At 40.5% G+C, this 23,902-nt stretch overlaps 1 protein-coding gene across 1 annotated transcript; it reads right to left on the bottom strand.

The window, feature by feature from the left end:
- Window positions 1-3,533: 3,533 nt before the first annotated feature.
- CA2 (carbonic anhydrase 2) lies at window positions 3,534-19,719 on the bottom strand. Its single transcript, XM_025433603.3, has 7 exons — window positions 19,560-19,719; window positions 18,290-18,487; window positions 10,002-10,120; window positions 9,413-9,505; window positions 7,791-7,853; window positions 5,792-5,947; window positions 3,534-4,349 (listed from the first exon to the last, which is right to left on the bottom strand). Exons 1-7 carry the CDS (start codon window positions 19,591-19,593, stop codon window positions 4,230-4,232), a joined length of 783 nt encoding a protein of 260 aa, XP_025289388.1. The 5' UTR covers window positions 19,594-19,719; the 3' UTR covers window positions 3,534-4,229.
- Window positions 19,720-23,902: the final 4,183 nt, after the last annotated feature.

Genomic DNA, 23,902 nt, shown 5'->3' with positions numbered 1-23,902 from the left:
CTTAAAAATCTGCTTAAACCAGAGTATATTGAGATGCCATTTAGTGACAGGCTTGAGTTTTCAACCCCCTGCCACCACTACACACAGGACTGGAGATGAGAGTGGTCCTAAGGAAGCTGAGACGAAGCCATGGTAAACAGAACGCCATCGTCCTTGCCCACAAAGCATGGAGTCCGAGCATGAGCAAGGCTTCCCCCTCCCCGTCACCCACTCCACTTACTTCAGATCTAAGAAAGAGATGACTCCCCTCAGAAGGCTTTTCTTGACTCATTCCCACCCAACGCACATGTACCAAACACCAGTTACGTTCACAGCACTCTGTGGTGAAGCACAGGCTGCCTTCCAAGAGCTTCTAGTACCATTAGAGAGGCAGCTGCCATCACAATGACAGCACCAAGTCGAGGAGGTCATCGATGTCAGAAGCCACAGAAGCACAAACTCTCCTGAATGAGAGATTGGTCACTGATAAGAGCTGACACTAGAGCTTGGCACCCAAGAATGGTTAAGATTTCACGATTAGGGATGGAGACAAAGGACATGATGGGCAAAGGGAATGATCGGCACCAGGGCCCAGAGGCTGGGCTGGTAAATTTTTGGCTTCCTACAATTTATTCTCATCTGGATTTCCCATGTTAACTCAGTATCTGTATTGCTGTCCATTGGTGCTGTAACAAATAACCACAAACAGAGGGGCTTGAGATAATACGGATTTATTGTTTTACGTTTCTAGGGGTCAGAAGTCCACAATTAGTCTTCAGAGACTAAAATTAAGGCGTCAGTGGGGCTGGTTCTTTCTAGAAGCTCCAAAGGAGAATCTGTTTTCTGCCTCTTCCAGCTTCTAGAAGCTGCCAGCTTTCCTTGCTGATGGCCACGTTACTCCAGTCTCTCCTTCTGTTGTCCCATCTTTCTCTGCTTTTCACCTTCTTCTTCCCTCTTATAGGAACCCTCGTAATTACGTTGAACCCACAGGATAAGCTCATCTCAAGATCTTTAATTCAATCACATCTGTAAAGTCCTTTTAACCAGGTAAGGTAATGTAGTCCTAAGTTTTGGGGACAAGAAAGCAGGCATCTTTGGAAGGCCAACATTCTGCCTACTACAGTGTCATTTACGTCTCCTGCCTTCTCACTGAATGTGAATAAGCGATATGGGATCCTTTCAGTGAAATTCAAAGGAGGAGCTCAACTATATTTTTTTAAATATGCTAAAACCAATTACTATATCCATTATATCCATCAAGTTGATGCATGCTTTATTTAAAACAATCGTCCTTGAAGACTATAACAATTGTCTTTGGAGAACAAATATAATCAAAATCCTCAATATTGGGGCACCTGGATGGCTCAGTGGTTGAACATCTGTCTTTGGCTCAGGTCGTGATCCCAAGGTCCTGGGATGGAGTCCCACATTGGACTCCCTGCACGGAGCCTGCTTCTCCCTCTGCCTGTGTCTCTGCCTCTCTCTCTCTGTGTGTCTCTCATGAATAAATAAAATATTTTTAAATTCTTCAATATTTAATATTAGGTTATACTTCTCAAATTCGGGGGGCTACCAGGGCCTCAGCAGGTATACCTGAGGACCAGAGATAGTAAGTTGCAGGGTAAACATTCCCAGAGTGCCAATTTCAGTAATTACAATAAACCAGTTAAAATATTTTATATTAAAGATGAATGTGGCCATAATACAGCATAGAATGTAAAATTTGAAAACATTTAGTAAAGAATGAGACTTTAGGGGCACCTGGGTGGCACTGTTTATTAAGCATCTACGTTAGGCTCAAGTCATGATCCTGGGGTCCTGGGATCGAGCTCCACATTGGGCTCCCCCCCCCGGGAGTCTGCTTCTTCCTCTGCCTGCCAGTCCCCCTGCCTGTTCTCTCTCTCTCTCTCTCTGTCTTTCTCTCTCTCTCCCTGTCAAATTAATTAATTAATTAAATCTTTTTTAAAAAGTGAGACTTTAAAGCAGCAACGGTTTGTTTCAAATTGTAACTGAGTACCAAGACTATACTTCTCCGCTTTAAGGAATATTTTGATGGAACATTTGAAAAGCACTTGGATAAATTAGAATAATTTGTGGCACATTACAAATATGGCAAAAAAACTTCCTCAAAAAAAGCCAAGAAAATAGTATCTCCTGGTTAAATTTAATTTTAGCCAAGAGTGAAATAAATGTTTTCATTGCAGTATTTGGAGATCATCTATTATGTGCCAAGCACAAAATAATTCATCTATATATAGAACTCAGTTGTTGATAAATTTCTGATTCAGTATATAACTGAAAACCAATATGTAAAAATATGCACAAATTAAGCTCTTCATTTTATATTTAGAAGAGATCCTCAGCCATTCACCTGGCATAGGTTTACTTTTAGTTTAGAAATAATTCTGGTTAAGGTTGGCTATATGGGTTCCATACCCAAAGCAATAAACAGTGGATTAGAGGAGAAGCCTTAATCCAGAAAACTAAAAAAAAAAAAAAAAAAAAAAAAAAATTGATGGTACAGTTAACAGAATAACACACACACACAAAAATAGTTTAAAAAGTATTTTTTACCACCTCCTATACACCAGACATTACCTCATATAATTATCATAATCCTGGATGTTATCCTCTTTTTATAGCCAGGATCAGAGAGTTTGAGAAGACCTGGGATTCAAAACAAATCAAACTCTAAAGCCTGTGATCTTTCTCCTACACAAAATTGAGCATAGTTCTTTAGTAAAGCAGGTGACGGGTGTAGATGAGTTTAGAGACTTTATTTATTTATTTTTTTAATTTTTTGAGAGAGAGAGAGAACAAGCAAGGCAGAAGGAGAGAGAGAAAATCCTAAGCAGGCTCCACACTCAGCACGGAGCCCGAGGCCTGCCTCAATCTCATGACCTTGAGATCATGACCGGAGCCGAAATGAAGAGTCAGATGCTTAGCCAACTGGGCACCTTGAGTTAGAAACTTTTTTTTTTTAAATCTCAAGTAACAAAGAGGTTTTATTCTACGAAGAGTAGAACTTGAGTTATGTGTTAAACTTGGCTTTCCGGAATAACTCATCAGCCAAAAATTCATTCCATGGTCTAGCACACAGCTAAATCCAGAACAGCCATAATAGTGGGAGACTTTGATTTCATGTATTCATTTTTCTTCCTATATGTAAAGGGTATAATTTACCTTTCTAAGACTCCTCAGATTACTCTTTTACTTGTGGGTACCACCTGAATTCCCTTTTTGTTTTGTTTTTAAATGGACTTTTACTTGTTTTATTTCCAAGGAGTATATATTGATTCAGCATGTGCACCTTTCTCTTGTAGGATTCATTCATTCATGAAGATCACGTGAATGAGCGCTCAGAAAGCACCTAAAAGGGCTCTTGGCAAATAGTAAATGACCTTCAGGATTTTTCCTTTTATGGAAATTCCCACAATTATGAGAACCCAAGTATGATGGCTTATTATTAATAATGAATTAATAGGAGTCATTAAAGTACACATTTGCTCTTCCATTATTACCCATTGCCCAGCATAAAAGAAAATGACCCAAAGTAGAAGTCCAAATTTTATTAGAGAATATATCTAAAATACAATATTTATTAAGTTATGATATATCATTTGAATGGAAATATACTCTGTATCACAACTATAATTATAACAATTTTTACAGATAATACTTCATTTACAGCTCTGTAATTCAAAAGTCACTCAATTACAACATAATTCATATTTAAGATAGCATTGCTACAAATATATAAGAATTTAAAATTTTTTCTTTAATATAACATCTTGGAATCACGAACATTTATTTTATCTGATTTACATTACACAGAATCATGATCATTTTACCTGATTTACATCACACAGCTCAATTTACCTCATGGTATGGATTTGCACTCAATCATTTGACTTTCCTAGGTTTTAAACTTAGCAATTTTAACAATTGTCAACGCTCATCACCCCATGTGCTATGAACAAAGTCAAGGTACTTTTTCTCCTATTCCTTATATTATATTCTCTAGTACAGAAAGGCTGTTACCATAAGCAAAGCACCAGTCACAGAAATGCCGTCAAGCATGACAACTGGTCAAGTTCTTCACATTTTACTAATGAGCACATCAGGTAAAAGATAAAGGATCTAGAAAACCAGATGCAAAGCAGGCAAGGTCCGATTCACCAAGGTAGATTTGTGCTTAGCTAAGGGAAAACCCAAAGATCCATTATTTGGACATGGGCTCTGGGGCCATTTTATTTGAAAGAAGCATTAATTTGCCTGCTGTGCAGTGGCTGAGCTGGGCGCCAGTTGTCCATCATCAATTCTTCAGGTTCGCCCTCCTTATTGAAATTAAGCTTACGGAATTTCAGCATCTAAAAGGCAAAACAAAAAAAATCAAAAATACAGGTTTCACAATAGTATGCATTTATGTGCTTGTGTTACATCCTGAGATACATTCTCCAACATTCACAGGACCACGTATCGATGTTCAAAGTTCACTTTGGTTCCCCATAAACATATAATCCCATAAACATCATATATGTATGCTTTTAGATAACAAATCAATTTCTAGAAAACACACCCAAGATTGCTGGTACCGTTTGGAAGGAAACTTTCAGTGAGCCTGTTTTTTTCCTCTTTTACTTTTAAAGTCAAATCTCAAAAGTCTACAGAACACCTCTGAGATGTAAAATAATAATAAACATTGTAGATCCATATTATAGAGTTTGTTTTCTGTCCCAGGAAGACAAACTACAGCATCCGTACAACTGGATAAAGTGGTCCAGGGTCCACAAGGCCTGGGGGACAAGTCATCGGCTGGCATCTCTGCTTAAATGTATAGGAACACAGAAATGAAGTTGCTCAAACTTGGATTTTGAACCCTTGACATTGGCTGATTTTTAGTCCCTTTTAACCTCCTTTCAGCTCCCTGGCTCAATGATGTGACACAGGTAGTCTTCAAATGCTCTCCTACGTCTTTGAGGTTGTTTTTGCAAAATGGAACCTCCCTTCCCTTTGCCGAGTCTTGATCTAAATGAAAAAGGATGGTTGGGGCAGTAATAAGGCAGCCCATGGATCAACAGCCTCTAACTTGACCTCTTTGGTCCAGTAACAGTCCCTCAGTCTCACCCCTCGAAGTCAACTTCAATGTCAATCAGCTACTGCAACATTAATTAAATTATCCAGGATCCAGGTTCTTGTGAATCCTCCTGAAAGAGGAGTGTCCACTTTCTACATTTCAGCCGTGTGGGGAACAGAGACAGTCTGGGGGTACAATCAGTGACTTAGAAGCTGCACGAATACTTGAACATCATTAACTATATTGTATGAGAAAGGGACGAGTCTGGTCCAGCCTATTCAAGGAACTGGACCGAGTTTTGATAGATATTTTTCCTCCCAGGGATGGCTTTGACTTTTGTCAGAATTCAGAAATGTATTCCAATACAAATAAAACCGCCATAAGCTCTTATGTGAGTGAACAGTTGGCCGTGAGTTACCACCGCTATCCGCGTAAGCTCGAATATGGAATCTCATTGTCCTCAGTTTCCCTGTAGCCTAGATAAAAGCATTTATTATACGACAGATATCTTTCTCCCTTATTGCTCATGATCATCCAATTTTATAGAGCAAACAAACTGTCTAAGGTTGTGGCTAATCACAGCAAATATTTCTTAAATTCTGTTTATCCACTAAGCACTGTTATGGATGGTAGTTCCACAGCTAGAAGCAGCAGGAGGAGATTCAACCCCAGGCCTGTCCGACTCCAAAAGCCACGCTCCATGAAATGCTCTACACTTCAGTTTAGAAAACCCACCTGCTCACTGCTAACGCTGATGGGCTCCTTGAGCACAATCCAGGTCACGCATTCCAGAAGGGGAGGAGTGGTCAGTGAGCCTGGGTAGGTCCAGTAGTCCAAGCTTTCAGGAAGGAGGCCACGGGGGTCAAAGTTAGTGAAGTCAGCACTCTTACCCTAGGATAAGACAAACACACAGGCGACAAATGCCACGTGGTCAGAGTGGGAGGAAGGCAGGAGATTAGGAAACAAATATTCCCCTCTGGTTGCCAGAACTTTTTTTTTTTTTTTTTTTAAAGAGAAGTCCCATGTTCAACCAGAAATCAAAGTAAAAAGAAATTAACTAAAGACATTTGACTTGGAAATATAGGTGAGCAGAGATGGGCAAGAGAGCCCGACTATAGTATTTTCACGTGTCCAATACTCATCTTTTCCTCTAAAATCATTCCTTATAATTTCCATTAAGCTATTAAGTGTGATCAATATTTAAAGTGAAACTGCTGCCACCGAAATAATGCAATTTTAGGCTGCAATAACAAAAATAGAGTATCTTTTTGTCTTGCTACCCTATCTGATGGCTACCACAGTACTAAAGAACCGCTTTTCTTTCTGGATACCACACTTTAAAAACAATAGATGCAAACAGCATAGGATAGAGCAACAAGGTTGTCACAAAGAGAGAACATTGTTGTATGGGAATAGTTAAAGGGAACTAAAGATAACTAGTCTGGGGGTAGATAAAAGGCTATGAGAGAATGGAGTCAAAAGAAACAGCAATCATAATCACATTTTTTACTTTTTTTTGTTTGTTTTACTGAGGTATAATTAACACATATTATTATATTATCTCCAGGTGTCCAACATAATGATTTGATATTTGCATATATTGCAAAATGATCACCATGCCTGGTTACTAATATTTTTTTCTCTGCTGATGAGAACTTTGAAAATCTACTCTCTTAGCAACTTTCAAATATGCAGCACAGTATTATCAATGATAGTCACCATGCTGTACATTATATCCCCATGACTTATTTATTTTATAACTGGAAGTTTGTACCTTTTGATCCCCTTCACCTACCGCCCCCCATCTCTGAATAACCATCAATCTGTTTTCTGTATCTATGGGCCCATTTTTGTGTGTGTGCGTTTGTTTTTGTTTGCCTTTTAGAGTCCACATATAAGTGAGATCATGTGGTATTTGTCTTTTTCTGTCTGACTTATTTCATTTAGCCTAATGCCCCCAAGGTCCATCCACATTGTCATCAATAGCAAGATTTCCTTCCTTTATTAGGACTGGGCAATACTCCATTGTGTGTGTGTGTGTGTATCTCACATTTCTTTATCCATTCATCCCTTTTTGGACAGTTAGGCTATTTCTGTATCTTGGCTATTGTAAATAATGCTGCAATGTACATATATCTTTTTTAAATTAGTGTTTTTGAATCAGGTTAATCTACATGGCTCAAAAGGGTCAGTAATGAATGAGCCTTTCAGAAGGTAATGAGGCTTCAGGTTGAGGATGAGCTTTAAAGAGCCAGAGCTGCCCTTGGTGATTATATTTAAAAGATGTTCAATGACCTAAACATGGCTCTGCCATAAAGAGAATTTAAACATGGGGTGGAAAATTCTTCACGCTCACCATTACACCTCCCAAATTAACAAGGTGATTGGCATGGAGTAAGTACTCAGCAAATATCTGTTGCATGAATGGGTGAATAATTTGACCAGTTGATCTTTCAGTTTCTTTGCAGTCGTGAGAATTCTCTGACTCTTGTATATGAATGTTCAAATGTTGGGGAAGCAAGATTAAATAAATGCAAGCCTAAAATCACACCAGCATCTTTTGGATAAAGAAAAGTTAAATAAATATATAAGCAACATTTTACCTTTATTAACTCCTCATCAAAAACACTACATGTCAAACTACGACGATTCAATGTAATCCAAAAAGTTTCCTAAAATCAGTGGGATATAAAAAATAGGTACTCTATTGAGGTAGCAGAAAATTCAATGGTACCTTTGTTTTTATGGAATCCAGCGCATCAAGGATTTTTTGTAGGCCTGGATTGGCACCACCAATCTATAAGAAGACACAACATACAAGGCATTGTAATCCAGTTGGCACTACATCAGTTTTGATTTGGGCAGCTCTACCATAAAACATTTCCAAGTAGTGCACCAAGGTCTACCACTTGCTAGGTGCCATCCATCCATCTCACTTTGATTACTTTGGCACCATGAACTTCCCTATTTCCACTGACAACTTCCCTCTGCTACCCGCCCCCCCACCCCACCCCATAGTTTCCCAGAATCTACCCTCTCAAAAGTCACCAGTGACCTCCAACTGCCCTCCAACTGCCATATCAAAGGACACTGTTCAAGTGCCTACCTTAACCTTGCAGGATTTTAATACTATTGGGCAGCCCGGGTGGCTCAGCGGTTTAGCTCTGCCTTCAGCCCAGGGCCTGATCCTGCAGACCCGGGATCAGTCCCACATCAGGCTCCCTGCATGGAGCCTGCTTCTCCCTCTGCCTGTGTCTCTGCCTCTCTCTCTCTCTCTCTCTCTCTCTCTCTCTCTCTCTCTCTCTCTCTCGGTGTGTGTCTCTCATGAATAAATTTAAAAATCTTAAAAAAAGAAAAGTATTCAAAGTAGAGGTGCCTGGGGTGGCTCAGCTCTCTCTCTCTCTCTCTCTGTGTCTCTCATGAATAAATAAAAAAAAAAAAATCTTTAAAAAAAAAAAGTATTCAAAGTAGAGGTGCCTGGGGTGGCTCAGCAGTTGAGCGTCTGCCTTCAGCTTGGGGCGTGATCCTGGAGTACTGGAATCGAGTCCCACAATGGGCTACTGCCCGTAAGAAGCCTGCCTCTCCCTCTGTCTATGTTTAAAAAAAAGGGGGGGGGGATTTTATACTATTGACTTCTCTCCTTTTTGAAATTCTCTCCTCTGGCTTTCCTTCTGTCCTCCAGCCTCAGCAAGTTCCCTGGACTCTTGTATTCCTTTTTAGTCATTTCATTAGCATCTTTCTCACTGTCTTAAATGTCTTACATTTTGCAATATCTCAGGACTGCATGCTCAGCAGCTTTATCATCTCCCTCTTCATGCTTTCCTTGGATGATTTCATATTCATGTGTAGCTTCCACGTTGACATATGACGTCAGCCCCATGAATCTCCAGCCCAGACCTTTCTCCATTTGCTTTACAACTGTCTAAAGGGCAGCTCAACCTGTATGTCCCACTGTTGCCTGAAATTCTCCAATATTGAGTCACTGTCCTTGAGCCTTCCAAAATGTGATCTTAATTTAGCATTGTCTATCTTGAAACAGTACTATCTAGTTAAGGATGAATTTTAAAACAAAATCAGTAGCCATCTGAAGTATACCACTTTCTCCTTTCACATTTCACATGTACACATCCTTCATATTTACATATAAACAGCACCTAATTAATACCTCTGATTTGTTTTTTTTGTCCTCCATCCCAACTGCTACTAGCAGATATGGAGGGGGATATAAGCCTGAAAGTATTTTGGAGCCAAAGGCATTTCCTAGGCTCTTTGTAGAATGTCCTGTTTATCATGAATGTTCTGTTTGGTTAATCTTTCTCAAGAACAGGGAAAAAAAGAATTGGGCCATCAACTAACCTTCAAAAAAATGCCCAAAACAGCCAGTCCATCAGGTTGCTGCACAGCTTTTCCAAACTCCCCATATTTGGTGTTCCAGTGAACCAAGTGAAGCTAAAGCAGTAGAAGACAAAACCATAATAAATGATAAACATAATCAAACCTACAGATTTCATTCAGTGATCTTTTCTTCAGAGTTAGAGGTTACTAAAGAAGGTAAAAATGTGGATAATTTAAAATATCAACTTTCATTTTAATTCTAATTATCCACTATTTAGCATAACAGCAAATGACTTCAACTCTAAGACAAAGAATTACATATTTTTGAGGGAAGACACCAATTTTACTTCTAGATTTATATTAGAATAGGATCCTCCAATTTGAAATCATTTTACTTTTTGCAAATGCTGTCCTCGGAAGTAGTAGAGGGTGTTTTGCAGCATTAATTGTAATATCACCAGTAAAAGTTATAAAAAGCAAATGTGAAGGTCCTTTGTAAAAAAAAAAGTGGTTCACTTAGATTGAGTCGAATTTATAAAATTAAGGTTTTGAAATGAATGCTGAATATCAATTTACATTTTTCCCTGGAAAGCAAAAAAGCGTATCTTACCTCTGCAGCATATTTCTTTTTATCCACAGTATGCTCAGAACCTTGCCCATCAGATGAACCCCAGTGAAAGTGAAACTGAATCAATCTGTAAGTGCCAGTGAGGGGTCCTCCTTTCAGCACTAAAATTTAAAATATATATATATATGTAATATATGTATATGTATATTATACATGTGCATATGAGTGTATGAGTGTGTATATGTATATGATTGTATTTACATACACCCAATCCCATGTATACACACACACACACATACATATGCACATGAAACACACACAGTACTAAATATTACAATCTAACTTAATCCTGTCTCATAGTTCTAAATTTATGCCTGTAGCAACATTTTCACTCGGTGAAAACTAAATCCAGACTCCAGTTTAGTCTATAGTGCTCAGCGAAATCATTTCCACTGGCTTTTCTCCTCACTTGTGTTGGCTCGAAGGATGGGTGCTTTGCCCATCTGTTTTCTGAGCACAGTGATACTTCTCTCCTGGGTTTGTTCAAGAGTCATAGATTCTGGTTCAGAGAGAGGAAATTTTGGGTGGAATTATTAAGTCCTCTGTGAATCACTGAGGAACTGCCCATGCAGCTGCTTGCCAATGCAGGTCTGCAGCACACACTTAACAAACGTGGGAACCTCGGTTCTACACGGCCCAATGGCTGTCCCACCACCTGCTTTGCTAACCACCTGTTATTCCATCCCAGAATTTGTGAAACAATAAGCATTCCATTGATCTTAGTACAATATCCAATTTTCCTTGCCCTGGCTTCCCAAATTCTTCAGAATTTGGATTGTCACTGTTACTAACTAGCTTTGTCCCATAAAGAAACAAATTTTTTTAAGATTTATTTATTTATTTTAGAAAGAGGGAGCGAGAGAGAGAGTATGCATGAATAGGGGGAGAGGCAGAGGGCGAAGGAGAGAGAATCTCAAGCAGGTTCCCAGTGGAGCCTGACCCTTGTTTGGTCCCAGGACCCTGAGATCGTGACCTGAACCGAAACTAAAAGTCAGCTGTTTAACTGACTGAGCCACCCATGCATTCTTCCCATTAAGATTTTTTTATTGGAACATTTCCGACCTTAATTTCCTCATCTGTAGAGTGGATCCATTCAATTGCTTACTACTTCACTAAGAATTTGCTGGTCATGTAACATACGCAATACTCTATTGTCTCCAGAAACTTAAAATTCTAACTTTAGTAACTATCTTACGATTCTACTCTTCTGGTATTAATGTAATTTTGTTAGAGTAAAACATGAAACAGAAGAATATGACTAGATGTCATCTTCTTAGACTACAATCTCTTTGCAGATAATTAATGAGCTATGTGTTACAGAGAATTAAAATAGTAAGAAATCAGTTTCTCCTCCATCCTCTCCATAAAACTTTTTAAGTTATATGCACATTAAGGAAATTTTACCAATATATTTAAAAGCTTTTACAATTAGTTTAATTCCACAATCTGTTGTTATAAGTGTATTATTTATTGGCTTTGGGTTATAATTCTATAAGCTAATAAGCTCAAACTTACTTTGGCTTTGCCAAACAAAGCAACAAAGTCTGAATAATCAACTTTGCTTAACTTCACCCAAATACACATAGACGGTAGCAACACCCATTCATCTACCCAAAGTAAAAAATAGAGCTGGCTGGAAGACATTGAGGCCTTTCCTATGGCTTTTGATGTAATCTCTGGTTGCCAGTTCTGCTTTACAATAGGCCAGGAGGGGAAAAAAAAAAAAAAGAAGGAATGGAAAAAAAAGAGAGAACCAATTATAAGTGGTGTTATATTATAGATCTGCTAAGAAATATCAATTTGGATATATTCTGATAAAATCACATCTTTTGAGACTTAAAAACAAATTATTGTAAAAGTTTTTTTTTTTTAATCTAGGAATTCTGCTGTAAGGAAAGAATTAGCCTTATCTGCCCTTTTCTCTAGGCTTTTTCAAAAATGAAAGAATTTCCATTTTTCATAATGATATACCCTCAACACAAAATATATATTTATGAAATAAATTCGTACTGAAACAATTCCTTTACAATGACTTTAAAGCTACTAACTGGCTGACCATAAAAAGCAAATAATCTGCATCATTAATTCTACCAAGTGGCAAAATAAATGAAAATAAAATGAAACTATATTAGGCATCCAAGATAACTTATCTTTCTAAATGTATCTCCTTTCCCTGTGAAGAATCATATCAGAATCTTAAATTTTAAAAACAATAAAGCTTAGTTGCTATTTCCTATTCTTACTCACTCCCTTGTAGATCTTAAGATTCCAGCCTAACTTACTTATTTCAGAGAACATTTAGAATTAGGCAAGAATGTATATGAGCTTTTATTAAATAAGCTTTGCTAATACTAAAAAAAAAAAAAAAATGCTCCAGGTTCAATAATTAAACACACTCAGTGCTTATCTATTATTACCAGACACCTGTTTTAGCTCCTGTTAAAATAAAACTATGTTGCTATGTAGATTAGGAGCCCATGGTACCTAGGAGAGGTTATTCAATTCTTAAAATTTAGTTGCACCAAAAAGAACCATTTCTCGTCTTCTTCAGCTCATTAGCTATTTCTCAGCCAATTCTTAGCATGGAGTTTAGTCAATGAAGCCCTCCCAAAAACATTGTTATAATAAATTACTACAAACTGTAATAAAGGTGGCATATTTTTTTTATTTACAAAATAAAAAAGATATTTGGTTGAAAGACAGAGAGCTTGCACTTTTTCCAGATCTACTTATTTATTTACTTATTTTGATTACTATATGCCACTACTAAACTGTCCCAGTTTAAAATCAAGTCTGTTTTGATGATGCCAAAAAAAATTTGAAAAAAATAGCAGAAACTGCAGACTGAGTATATTTTTCTTCTTTAAAATCCAGCCATGTTAGTGGGGGCTCTGGAGAGTCAATGATTTATTGTATCACAGAAATGTGTTCCACGGGAATGGGAGAGATATAAGTGGGGTTTTCCACTAGGACACCTTTTTCAAGATTCCCAAAACTTAATTTAAATCCAAATCTCAACACCAAGAGCTCCAGCTAATTTTAATTTCTATGATCTGCCATCAGTTACACATACTGCATATACAACACACAAAATAAGCACTAATTATATTATAATCTGTCTTCCTATATATATATTACTTAGAGAAATTATGTAAATTATGTTTTTTGTTAAAATTAAGACATTCACTCCAGTTACAAGCAAACTGAAAATTTAGCATTTTTAAATGCTTTTTTCCTAATCACTTTATTATTACTTAACATAAGATGTAGCCAAAAAACAAACTAAAGACCTTAACAAATATCAATAATGTCTCTTATATTCAAAATACAAAAAAGCCATTTTCAATAATCTTTAGTTTAAAATTCAATTTAAAGGATTTCTTATTAATGAAGTAAAAGACTAAGTCTACTAAAAATGCAGCATTTTCCAGCAGATAAACAATCTTCTTTTATGAATAATTGGAAATTATTAAATCATGCATTGCTGTTTTCCTTTTTTTAACACTAGCCAATAATCTGAGGGTTGACATACTAGAATCAAGAAAATGAATGAGGAAAAGATGTCCACAATCCATTTCTTTTTAAATAGTGAGAAGTTTAGCTGTCACTTTCACTAGGGTAAACAACAATTAAAAATCAAGAGAACAGAAGTTTTAAGTTTCAGGTGTATGGAAATTATATGAGAGTGAAAAAAAAAGAAAAACTCTTTTGACATGAACATAATTAAATATAGTGTTTGGAATGCTTTGGTCAGTTTTATAAATACTTAGGTTTCTGCTTACACCATTAACAATATGCAGGACAAATCTTTTCACTTGTTGCTATTATGTTTCCTTTTAACTTAAAATTATTCATAGAAAGATAATTTTAAAGCTTCAAAAACAAGTCCTTGAAAATCAAGCAAGACTCATATATGTCATGCTGACAGTGGTCTGTTTGAAATGAGCACAGGTCATCTGTTCCTTCCTTTTTTCTTGCAATAATATATACAGATAAAAATATTTCAATTTCTAAAGAGCAGAAATGATACAAGAGTTGTATGTGGATCAGCTCAATAATTTCAGGCATTGGTTTTTCAATATTTGCATCTAACATTGCAATAAAGCAGGAGAGTTTTAAACTCATTAATAAAAGTTAATGAGTTAGCAGAAGTTAATAATTTGACTAGTATTCTTTTCTCCCAGATAAAGCTAGTAATAAAAGAACTCAAGCAGGGAGAGTTATTTTTTAATAATTTTTTGAAAGTCTAACAGGATTAGCCATTTTTCATTAATTAAAGGTGGTTTATTTTTAAAGGAATTTAGAAGATTGATGGGAACTTCTAGTTAAAGCCTGTTAACTCCACATTTTTTTTTATTAACTCCACACTTGAAAAGGATTCTCTCAAGTTAAACATACTAATAAACTCAACCACCCCAGTTCCTGATACCTTAGTTTGAGTCTAGGAAAATATTTAGGATATATTTGAAAACTTAAACCTATGAGAACTTCCAGAAAGCTGAAATCTCACTGAGGTAAAAATCAATAAATCAATAAAATGAACTGACGCACTTAAATGTAGAAAACAAGACATGAGAGATATCTAAAAATGTTAATCCCATAAAAATAACTCCTAAAAAAAAAAAAGAGATGTTCAGTTGTTGATTTAAAATATCAAAGGACCAAAATGAATAAATTACTTTTAGACTTAAATATACAGAAAAGCATATCAATTTTTAAAAACATGGTATGTACACATTAAATATTAAGTATGGTTATCATTCAAAGATTCTTATTCAATTCTATTTTTAAGTGATGGGCATTTGAGTCTCACCCGACAAACTAGAAAGAAGATGACCAGCAAGTCAGTTAAACATTGTTTCCTCATGTTTATTTTAAGTGAATTTGACTGGAGTATCTCCATCATTTGTTCAAACTTGAAAATCTAGGATTCCTTTTTTTTTTTTTAAAGATTTTATTTATTTATTCGTGATTGACAAACAGAGAGAGGCAGAGACATAGGCAGAGGGAGAAGCAGGGGAAGCCTGCTGTGGGATTCAATCCCAGAACCCCGGGATCATGACCTGAGCCAAAAGCAGACGCTCAGACCACTGAGCCACCCAGGTGCCCCAGGCCTAGGATTCTTTAAAAAAAAAAAAAGTCTAAAGGGTGTTTCTCTGCATGTTATGATTGTTCGTTTTATTCTATAGGTGTGTTTTTCCTTAATGCCAACATTTTAATATAGTCTGCATCCTTGTCGGGGGAAAAGAGCTTCCTTCTTTAACCAAAACAACCGGCAATGTTGAAGAGTATGGGCAAAGTTACAAAGGGATCTTTCATACCTAAAGGAGAGCAAGTCATTCTAACACTAACTCTTCCTTGTTTTTATGGCACCTCCTTGCCTGTCAGAGTACATACTGTGCTCTCTCAAATCCCCTGGTCTTTCCTACTTCTTTTTGCCCGGCATCTCCTCCAAGACACCAAAATCCTTCACGCCTCAGCACAAGTTTTTATTTACCCTGGAAAGTCTTTCCTGACTTTACACAGGACGACTCCTAAGTCTCTTTCATGTTTCCATAGCTCCTTGGAATATGTATGTCCTTGTTGGGCTCACCAGTGTCACTGTCAGCATCTGTTTTTTTCTGTGTCTTTCCACTTTAGATATCCCCAGCCTGAATTCTAGAGAAACAGGAAAGAGACCAGGCCTCTAGCCCACCTTCATGGTACCTAGCTGATCTTGCATTTAATTGACGTTAGGAACGGTTTTGTTATTGTTTTAGATAGATAGATGATAGATAGATAGATGATAGATAGATAGATAGATAGATAGATAGATAGATAGATAGATGCTATAAATTTATAGATATGCTATATAATATATATGTGTGTGTGCATATATATATATACATAGAGAGAGAGAGAGAGAGAAGAACACAGGTGTCTTTAAAGACATGGGCTTGAGACCCTTTCAGAACTACTTGTTTCACAATCTAAACATGGGTTTTAATAATGTATGTGTTACTCACCAGGAGAAGTAGTTAGAAAAGTGTGGCTAGTTCTAACCAGTGACTGCTTGTGTAGAAATCGATCAGAACTTGACATACTCAAGCGAAAACATATAACTATGTAGTGACATCATATATAAAATCAGTACACACTTTAATACGACAAGTGAGATGTTCAGGAGCATATAAAAATAGAATTTTTAAGTCCCATCAAGTGATGGCAGGTAATCTGACAGCTAATTAGAAACTTTCTTCAGAAATCTTACCACAGGTTCAATCACTACAGCAATTGCCTAATAAAAGCAGCCAAATGGTGTGAAGACATGGAAACAGCAATCAATGGTCACTTATTGAGGAATTACTATGTGCCAGGTGCTGGGCGAGGTGCTTTATATCTACCGTCCCATTTAATCCTTCCTCTGTGGTAGATCCTACCATTACTCCAATTTTACAGTTAAGGAAACTAAAAATTAGAGAGACTGAGTTGCTATTGTTCCCAGGGCCACTGAGCTAGATAGCGGCAGAGCTAGAATTTGATTCCATGGCTACCTGACCCCATTCTATCCTCATAATTGCTACACTAAATGCTGAAATCCACTTTCCAGTAATAATATATTACTGTAACAATTACATCATGATCAGATTTGTAAGGAATATAGGGAATTATCTCATCTGGTTCTATTCGTTAGACATTTGTTTCCTCGCTACTCCAAAAAAGTACCCAATTTCTACGTAGCATCCAATGAGGTTTATATCTGGTGGACATTACACTCATTGAAAACAATGATTCCACTGGCAGCACAGAAACATACATTCATCGTACCTCTTTTTTTTTTTTTAGAAATCTATAAAGACTAACATAGCTCACTTTTTTTGGTTTTCAAGTAACTAAACATGAAACTTTATAGCATCCTTTCTATATGGACACCACCACCAAGACCTATGGCCTTGTCATATTATAATCAAAATATACAGTACCCTTAACAAAAAGGAAAGAAATTTGTTTTCCTTATACTTAATCACTTGAGCATTGTTTCTTGGGAAGGCGGTGTAGTAGAATGATTAAAGGAGTCTTCAATGAGCATCCTCTACTAAATCTAATTAATCAAAGTCTAATTAGTCATTATACTATGCCAGAATATGTGTGTGCGTGTGTGTGTTCTAGGGTGAGGTGCACACAGGCCACAGGTAGCTTGAAAACATTTCTCAGATGATCTTCACATTATTCCCCATCAAATAGGCTTCTAGAATCACTATTTCAGAGAGTCAAGTGTCAAAAAAAAATTTTAAAGAGGCGAGGAGGGAATTTTTTTCCAAACTGGACTGAATACATCAGACAGCTAACTAAAAAAGAATAGCCAACTCAACTAAGGTGGTTATAATTACACGGTACATAGTAGTACTATCAGTCATGGCTCCAAACTTTTGACAGTATTATTGACTGCTTCCCTGTCCTCTGTGTTCTCTTTCTGCCCCGGTGCTCTCCCGGTTCCCATACCACCAGCACACATCATGTGTTTGCAACGACCTTCAGAGGAAAGCACTCAGGAAAATAGGCCACTGGCAATTAAATCAACCAGTGGGCAAAGAAAGCTGCTACCACGTCTGAATGGGGTTGTTCTCCTGTTTCTAAAAGGAAAAAGAAGCATTCAATGGGCATCCTGTAAACAGCTCTATCACAGATAAATTATGGCAATTGGTTTTGTCAGCAATGGGCCAAGTATGCCCACCAACTCTAAAACATCTTCATTTGTGGAATGAATTCCTGGGGGGATGCCAAAATACAGGGCCCCGGTTTAGCACATCTGTAGCCATAAATACAATGTTTCAAAACATTTCACTCTTTCAAGTGGTGAGGGTTGCATCACTTCCCTCACTGCCACCTTGAAGACTGCACTAAGATACAGTTTTTATTGGAAAGGATCAATTCTGGAAAGCAACTCTTTTACAGAGAACCCTCAAGAGTTCAGTTCCTGCAAATCCCATCGTTGCTGAGCTTCACTTCCAGGGGACCTTGCCTTTCGTGACCTTTCACAAGCAGATCATCACAATTATTCAATGCCCTACATCGAAACCAGGAACTGTACAGGGGCGCCACAGCCCCAGGCCACTTGGAAGTAATTAGCCTACTTGGCAGAGCCGGGGACCTAATGAAGATTAGCAGAGTGTGGCATCTTAGAGTACTGAGACAAGCAGTGGTGTTGAGCCACTGCTCCTGATTCCTCCCATTAAGCTGGGGATGTAGCTCCTGGGTAAAAGGCAAAGAGTTATTTTTTAAACACTGACCTGTTTTGTCCTGGGAGTCATCAAATTCCACGTTGAAAGAGTGACCGTTGTTGATGATCCTCTGAGAAACCGCTTGGTCGTAGCAAGGGCACAAAGACTTCAGGGCAGGGTCATGAACGGCTGCTTTGGTGTCGATGTCAACGGGGGACTGGCGCTCTCCCTTGGCGATGGGGAAGTCCTTATGCCAGTGCTCGGGTCCTAGCGGCCAGAGGAGACCTGTGAATCCCCCAGCGTGGGAAAGGGCACAGCAGACCCCTAGGAAGGCCAGGGATTCCGGAGCCAGTCTGCTCCGCTCGGGTTTGGCTGGCACCACTCGGCTGAACGGCCCCGCAGAAACCCTTGTGCCTCAGTTTCCTCATTTGTGTTATGGGGTAATAGCATCTGCGTCGTGTAAGTTGTGAGCGCTGGAATCAGTGCACGAAGGCTCACTGAGCAGAGAGTGAGCGCCGTGTAAAAATACTAGCGGGTTTATCAAATTCGGCAACTGAGATGGGGCAGATACTACTGTCAGGGCTTGGGCTTAGCATTTAGGGTATTCGAGCCCATTCAAGACCCTGGAGCAGGTTGGGGTTTCTCCCTGGTGCCCCCCAACTGAATGTAAAGGCCGAGTCACTGCTCGGGCCCCTGCACCTGTCTTCCCAGGGAGAGGATCCGCAGCACCTGGGGAGCTCCGCCCCTCCCCCCCCAGATGCGCAAGGCTTCTCCCCCCCCACCCGCGGCGTGGCTGGGGTGGCTCTGGGGAACCCCATCACCCGCCGCGCTATAAAGCCGGGTTCCCGGGGACACCCCCCTCCCCCTCTCCAACCCCCAACATTAGGGGATGGGAGATGATGGGAAAAACTCAGAAATCACCGCCAGGGGCTCGAACCGGCCCACGAAAATGCCCCGGGACGGTCGGTGTCGGGCGCCCCAGCCACAGGTGGTGCTGAGGCTGAGGTGTGTCGGCGGGGAGCAGGGGGGGCGCCCTACTTTTGTGCCATCAACGACCGGGATGCTCCCCCTGCACAACCCTTCCTCGCTCCCTCCTGGGTCCGGGTAGGATGCTCGGGACCGTCCGGGCTCGGGCCCGGGGCTGAGCTGCGCGCCTCGGGCGGCCGCGGGGATTCCTCGACGGTGACCGGGGCGCGGGGGGGGCGGGGGGGGCGGGGACACCTCGCCGGGGCGCTCGGACCGCAGCCGCGCGGAACGGCAGGTGCGGGGCCGGGCCGGGGTCGGGGTCTGGGCCGGGGCCGGGGCCGCCGCCTCCGCGCCGCCCTCCGTGTGCACTCACCGTTGTGCTTGGCGTAGCCCCAGTGATGGGCCATGGTCGCGCCGCGGGTCGAGGCGGGGCGGGAGCGGGCGCCGGGCGAGCGGCGGCTGCTCGGGAGCCTGCACCGTGTGGCCGCGGGTCGCGCCGTCAGCGTCTTTTATAGGCTCCCGCCAACTCCGGGTTCGGGGGCGGCCCGGGGGAGGGCGCCCCGGGTGGACCCGGCCGCGGGGAGGCGGCGGCGGCGGGCGGAGGTGGTGGCCCCGGGCTCGGGGCGGGCCGGGCGGGCGAGGCCCCCGGGGGCGGGGAGAACGCGCAGGCGGCGGGCGCGCGGCGGGGCTCGGGGCTCGGGGCTCGGGGCCGCCCCCCCCCCCGGGGCCCCCCTCGGCCCGCGGCCCGGGCTCCAGGTCCCGGGGCCGACGACCGGGCTCCGCGCTCTCGGCCGCTCGGGGCTGGGGCTCGGGCTCGGGGCTGGGGGCTGGGGGCTGGGGGCTGGGACCCGGGCGGGCGGGCGCCTACGCGCGCCCCATCCCCCTCCGGCCGCCGACTCTGGCGGCCGCGCCGACCGCTCGGGCCCCGCGCCCCCCGCGCCTCGCATCCGCCGTCCGCATTGTGACCGCATCCCTGGCCTCGGACACCCCCGGACCCCGTCCACGCGTCGGCGCCCCCAGCAGCCCCGGGGGTCCCGGCCCGGGCTGGCGAGCCGGCTTAGGAGCTATGACCTTGGGGCAACTAGGGCTACGGGGCTGCAGGCGCTGCGAGCTCGCGCCCCCTGCCGCTCGGCCGTGGAACCGAGCACGCGACGGGCGCCGCTGTCCCCTCGGCCTGGCCGGAGCGAGGGCATCTCCCGGCGTGAAGTGCTCCTCTCCCCACCCCCCTTCTCTCTAGAAAAAAAAAAAAATTCACTTTGGGGACACTTCCCAGCTGAATGCATGCATGCTCGTTTGAAACGTGTTCCCCGAAACTTCTGAAACAAGTCACTGTTTTTCAGGGAAAGTGGGTAAAAGGAAGTCTTTCTTTCCTTCTTCTTTTTTTTTTTTTTTTTTAGATTTTTTATTTATTTATTCATGGGAGATACAGAGAGAGAGGGGGGCAGAGACACAGGCAGAGGGAGAAGCAGGCTCCGTGCAGGGAGCCCGATGTGGGACTCGATCCTGGGACTCCAGGATAACACCCTGGGCCAAAGGCTGACCCTCAACCACTGAGCCCCCAAGAAAGTATTTCTTGCAAAAAGGTGAGAACTCTCCCTGGCTGCAAAAGGAAACTTGGCATCTGGGATACCTAAGCAGTAATTTAAAAAAAAAAAAAAAATTAAGAGGACTTTTTGGGGCAAAATGGGTCCCCTTTGTCCTATACATACACACATCTGTATTTATGGTTGTATTGCTATGAAGATGAATATCTGAATATTCTGTATTTCAACATTTTCTTTGACCTAATGTTCTTTTTTTTTTTTCTTCTGACTTGGAAAGGAAGCATTTCTGTGGACCTCTAAAAGTGTTGTGGGCTTGAAGCACTGTCCTTACTGTATCTAATAGATAAGTCAGGACTTCTCTATTAAGCACCAAATTGCAGTTCACCAAATAGAGTTTTGAGGTGGGGACAGAATTCACTTCCTTCAAGGGACTTTGTCACAAATGTGAGAGAAGGATTTTCTGTCTTGTGGATCTCTCTGACCTTTGAGGGATCCTATTAAAGTTAAAATTGAAGAAGCAGGAAGAATTTTACACAATTCTTGAAGAAGCAGGAAGAGTTTTACACAATCCTATGAGCCTTGACACCATATTACTTTTACTGATAAAGAAATAAATTGGGAACCCTGGGTGGCGCAGCGGTTTGGCGCCTGCCTTTGGCCCAGGGTGCGATCCTGGAGACCCGGGATCGAATCCCACATCGGGCTCCCGGTGCATGGAGCCTGCTTCTCCCTCTGCCTGTGTCTCTGCCTCTCTCTCTCTCTCTCTCTGTGACTATCATAAATAAATAAAATTTTTAAAAAAAAATCTTAAAAAAAAAACAAATAAATTATAACATAAGTGTAAATTTTTGCAATGTTGATTGCAAAATCTGTATTTACTATATATTCCAGTCAATTCCACACAAACAAATATGATTCGTGTTTGGATCTATTGGTTCTTGGCCTAAGAATCTAAAAAAATCTGAACCTCTGGTTTTGGGGGTAGGGAGAGAGGTCTTTTGGTTGGTGCCACAGTGAATTCTTAGGCAAGAGTAACAATGAACTACTTTTGGTTTCTAGGGCCATCACAAAACGTAGTTTGTAGTTAATAAATACCTTTTATTCGTGCCTCTCTAACTATATGGTCTCTCATAGGGCTCAAGGAAATAATTTGGATTCTTTTCACAATTTTCAAATATTTATTCAGGGCCTTGCAGTTGCCATGAGACTCTTCTCTAGGCCCTAGTGACGTAACGTTGATAACTACTAAGAGTTGATAGTTGAGGAAAATGAGTTCTAAAGATTCTGTGAAGGTAGCCAGGCTATTGGATAGGCTGGCATCCTTGCCTCAATTTCTACAAAGCTGGATTGTGGCTTTTCTAACATAGAGGAAACGGGAGCATATTTTGGTTGTTAACGTATCTCCAAAACTTCAAACAGCACCAAATTGCAGTTCACCAAATAGAGTCTTATTATCCAAGCTTCCCCTTTCTCTTTCACCCCTAGAGAATGAACTAATTCTCAAAAGAGCAAGCCGTCCCCACAGAGCTACTAGTGGGAAGAATGTCATGTGCTCACTGCGGGGCAGAAAGTGGTTCCACTTTGTATGTCAGCAGAAATCTAAAATTTCTTACTAACTTTTTTTGTGTTACGGTGATTGTATTAGCATTTATTTCTATCCAGTTTTTTTTTTCTATCCAGTTTTTAAACTGTTTTCTTTATTTGTATTTCTTTATTTATTTTATGACGGTGATGGCTTTGTACCCTCAGGTAGCTCATTCAGAATCAAACTTTATTTTCCTGAGAGCATTCTTCGCAGACAGTTGTGATTGAGTTACATGCAAAAAGACTACTCTAATCCTGGATTTTTAAAACAAAAATAGTAATGATCTTATCATACACCTATGTTTCTGCTAGAGGGAAGGACCGGTTCATTTAAAAATAATTCTAAGTAAACTATGTAGTACTTGAAGTAAGGTGCTTTTTCTCTACCCCAAGAGGGAAGAAAGGGCAGACTGCATATCAGGGAAATATAATACAAAAATCTTGAAGTCTGTGTTCTAATTATGATCATGAAAAAAGCTTCTAACATATTAATCTTGGTAAAAATATAAAATAAAATGGAAAAGAAAAAAAATAAAATAAAATGGAGAAGTGCTTTTCCTCCCCAAAAGTAAAGATACTGTTAATATATTGCACAAAGTGAGATATCCATGGTTTATTAATGTTTCACCACAAAACCAATAAGATAATAAAGAGCCAGATAGCCTCATGTTTGTTACAATATCTATGGGGGCTCAAGAGCCATTCCCTTCCTGGGGCTCCTATAGGTCTTTGCACACACATCCCTCTATCATAGTATTTGTGACACAGTATTCTAATCAGACACTGTATCAGAGTCATCAGGTTGTAATCCACCACCCCAAAAAGCTGTTGGCTGCTCATTTGTAAAGGAGAAATGATGATACCCACCCAGCTCAGAGTTGTTGAGGATTCAGTTACAACAAATCACCTGTTACATGAAGGCATTCAGTAACTCGTGGCTATTCAGTTCTTCCCAGTGCTAAGCAGTTAGAATATAATGCAATGAACACAGAATTAAATACCTGGGCAAGGTTTAAGGGAATAAGTAAGGAGGATGATCTTCCAGCAATGCAAGGGTTTTTGTTGGGGGGATAGAGGAGTGCTTGGGTCATGGAGATGTCCACTCTAGCACACTGGCATATTTGTGTTTCTTATTAAACCGAGCTATATCCCATTGTTCACTTTGGCATCCTGGGCACCTACCACATTTTTGTTACCTGAGCCCGAGGCCACAAGCAGGAACCACCCAAGAATTCTCTTTGAAATTATGTAGTCACTAATCTAAATGTAGGTAACCTCAGTTTCTCTTTACAGAAATCGGTCACTTAAGAAATAACATTGTGCTGAAATTAGACTTGCTTTTGAGTCGGGGCTAATTCATTAGTCCTCTGACCTCGGTCAAATTGCTTGGTCTTGCAAAGATTCAGTTTCCTTACGTGTAAAGCTAGGATATTAATCATATAGAGGTGTGGTGAAGACTGTAGGAGATAATTCATAGAAAGGATTTTTAGCACAAAGCCAATAATGAGCTCAATAAACAATAGTTATCATTATTACTATTATACATTTTTGAGGTCCATTTACGTGCCTAATGTTTTTTAGGGACTAC

The sequence above is a fragment of the Canis lupus genome, chromosome 29, assembly GCF_003254725.2.
Source record: "Canis lupus dingo isolate Sandy chromosome 29, ASM325472v2, whole genome shotgun sequence".
Lineage (NCBI taxonomy): Eukaryota > Metazoa > Chordata > Mammalia > Carnivora > Canidae > Canis > Canis lupus.
Note: the sequence above shows the minus strand (reverse complement) of the source record. Positions and strands in the feature narration are given on the sequence as shown.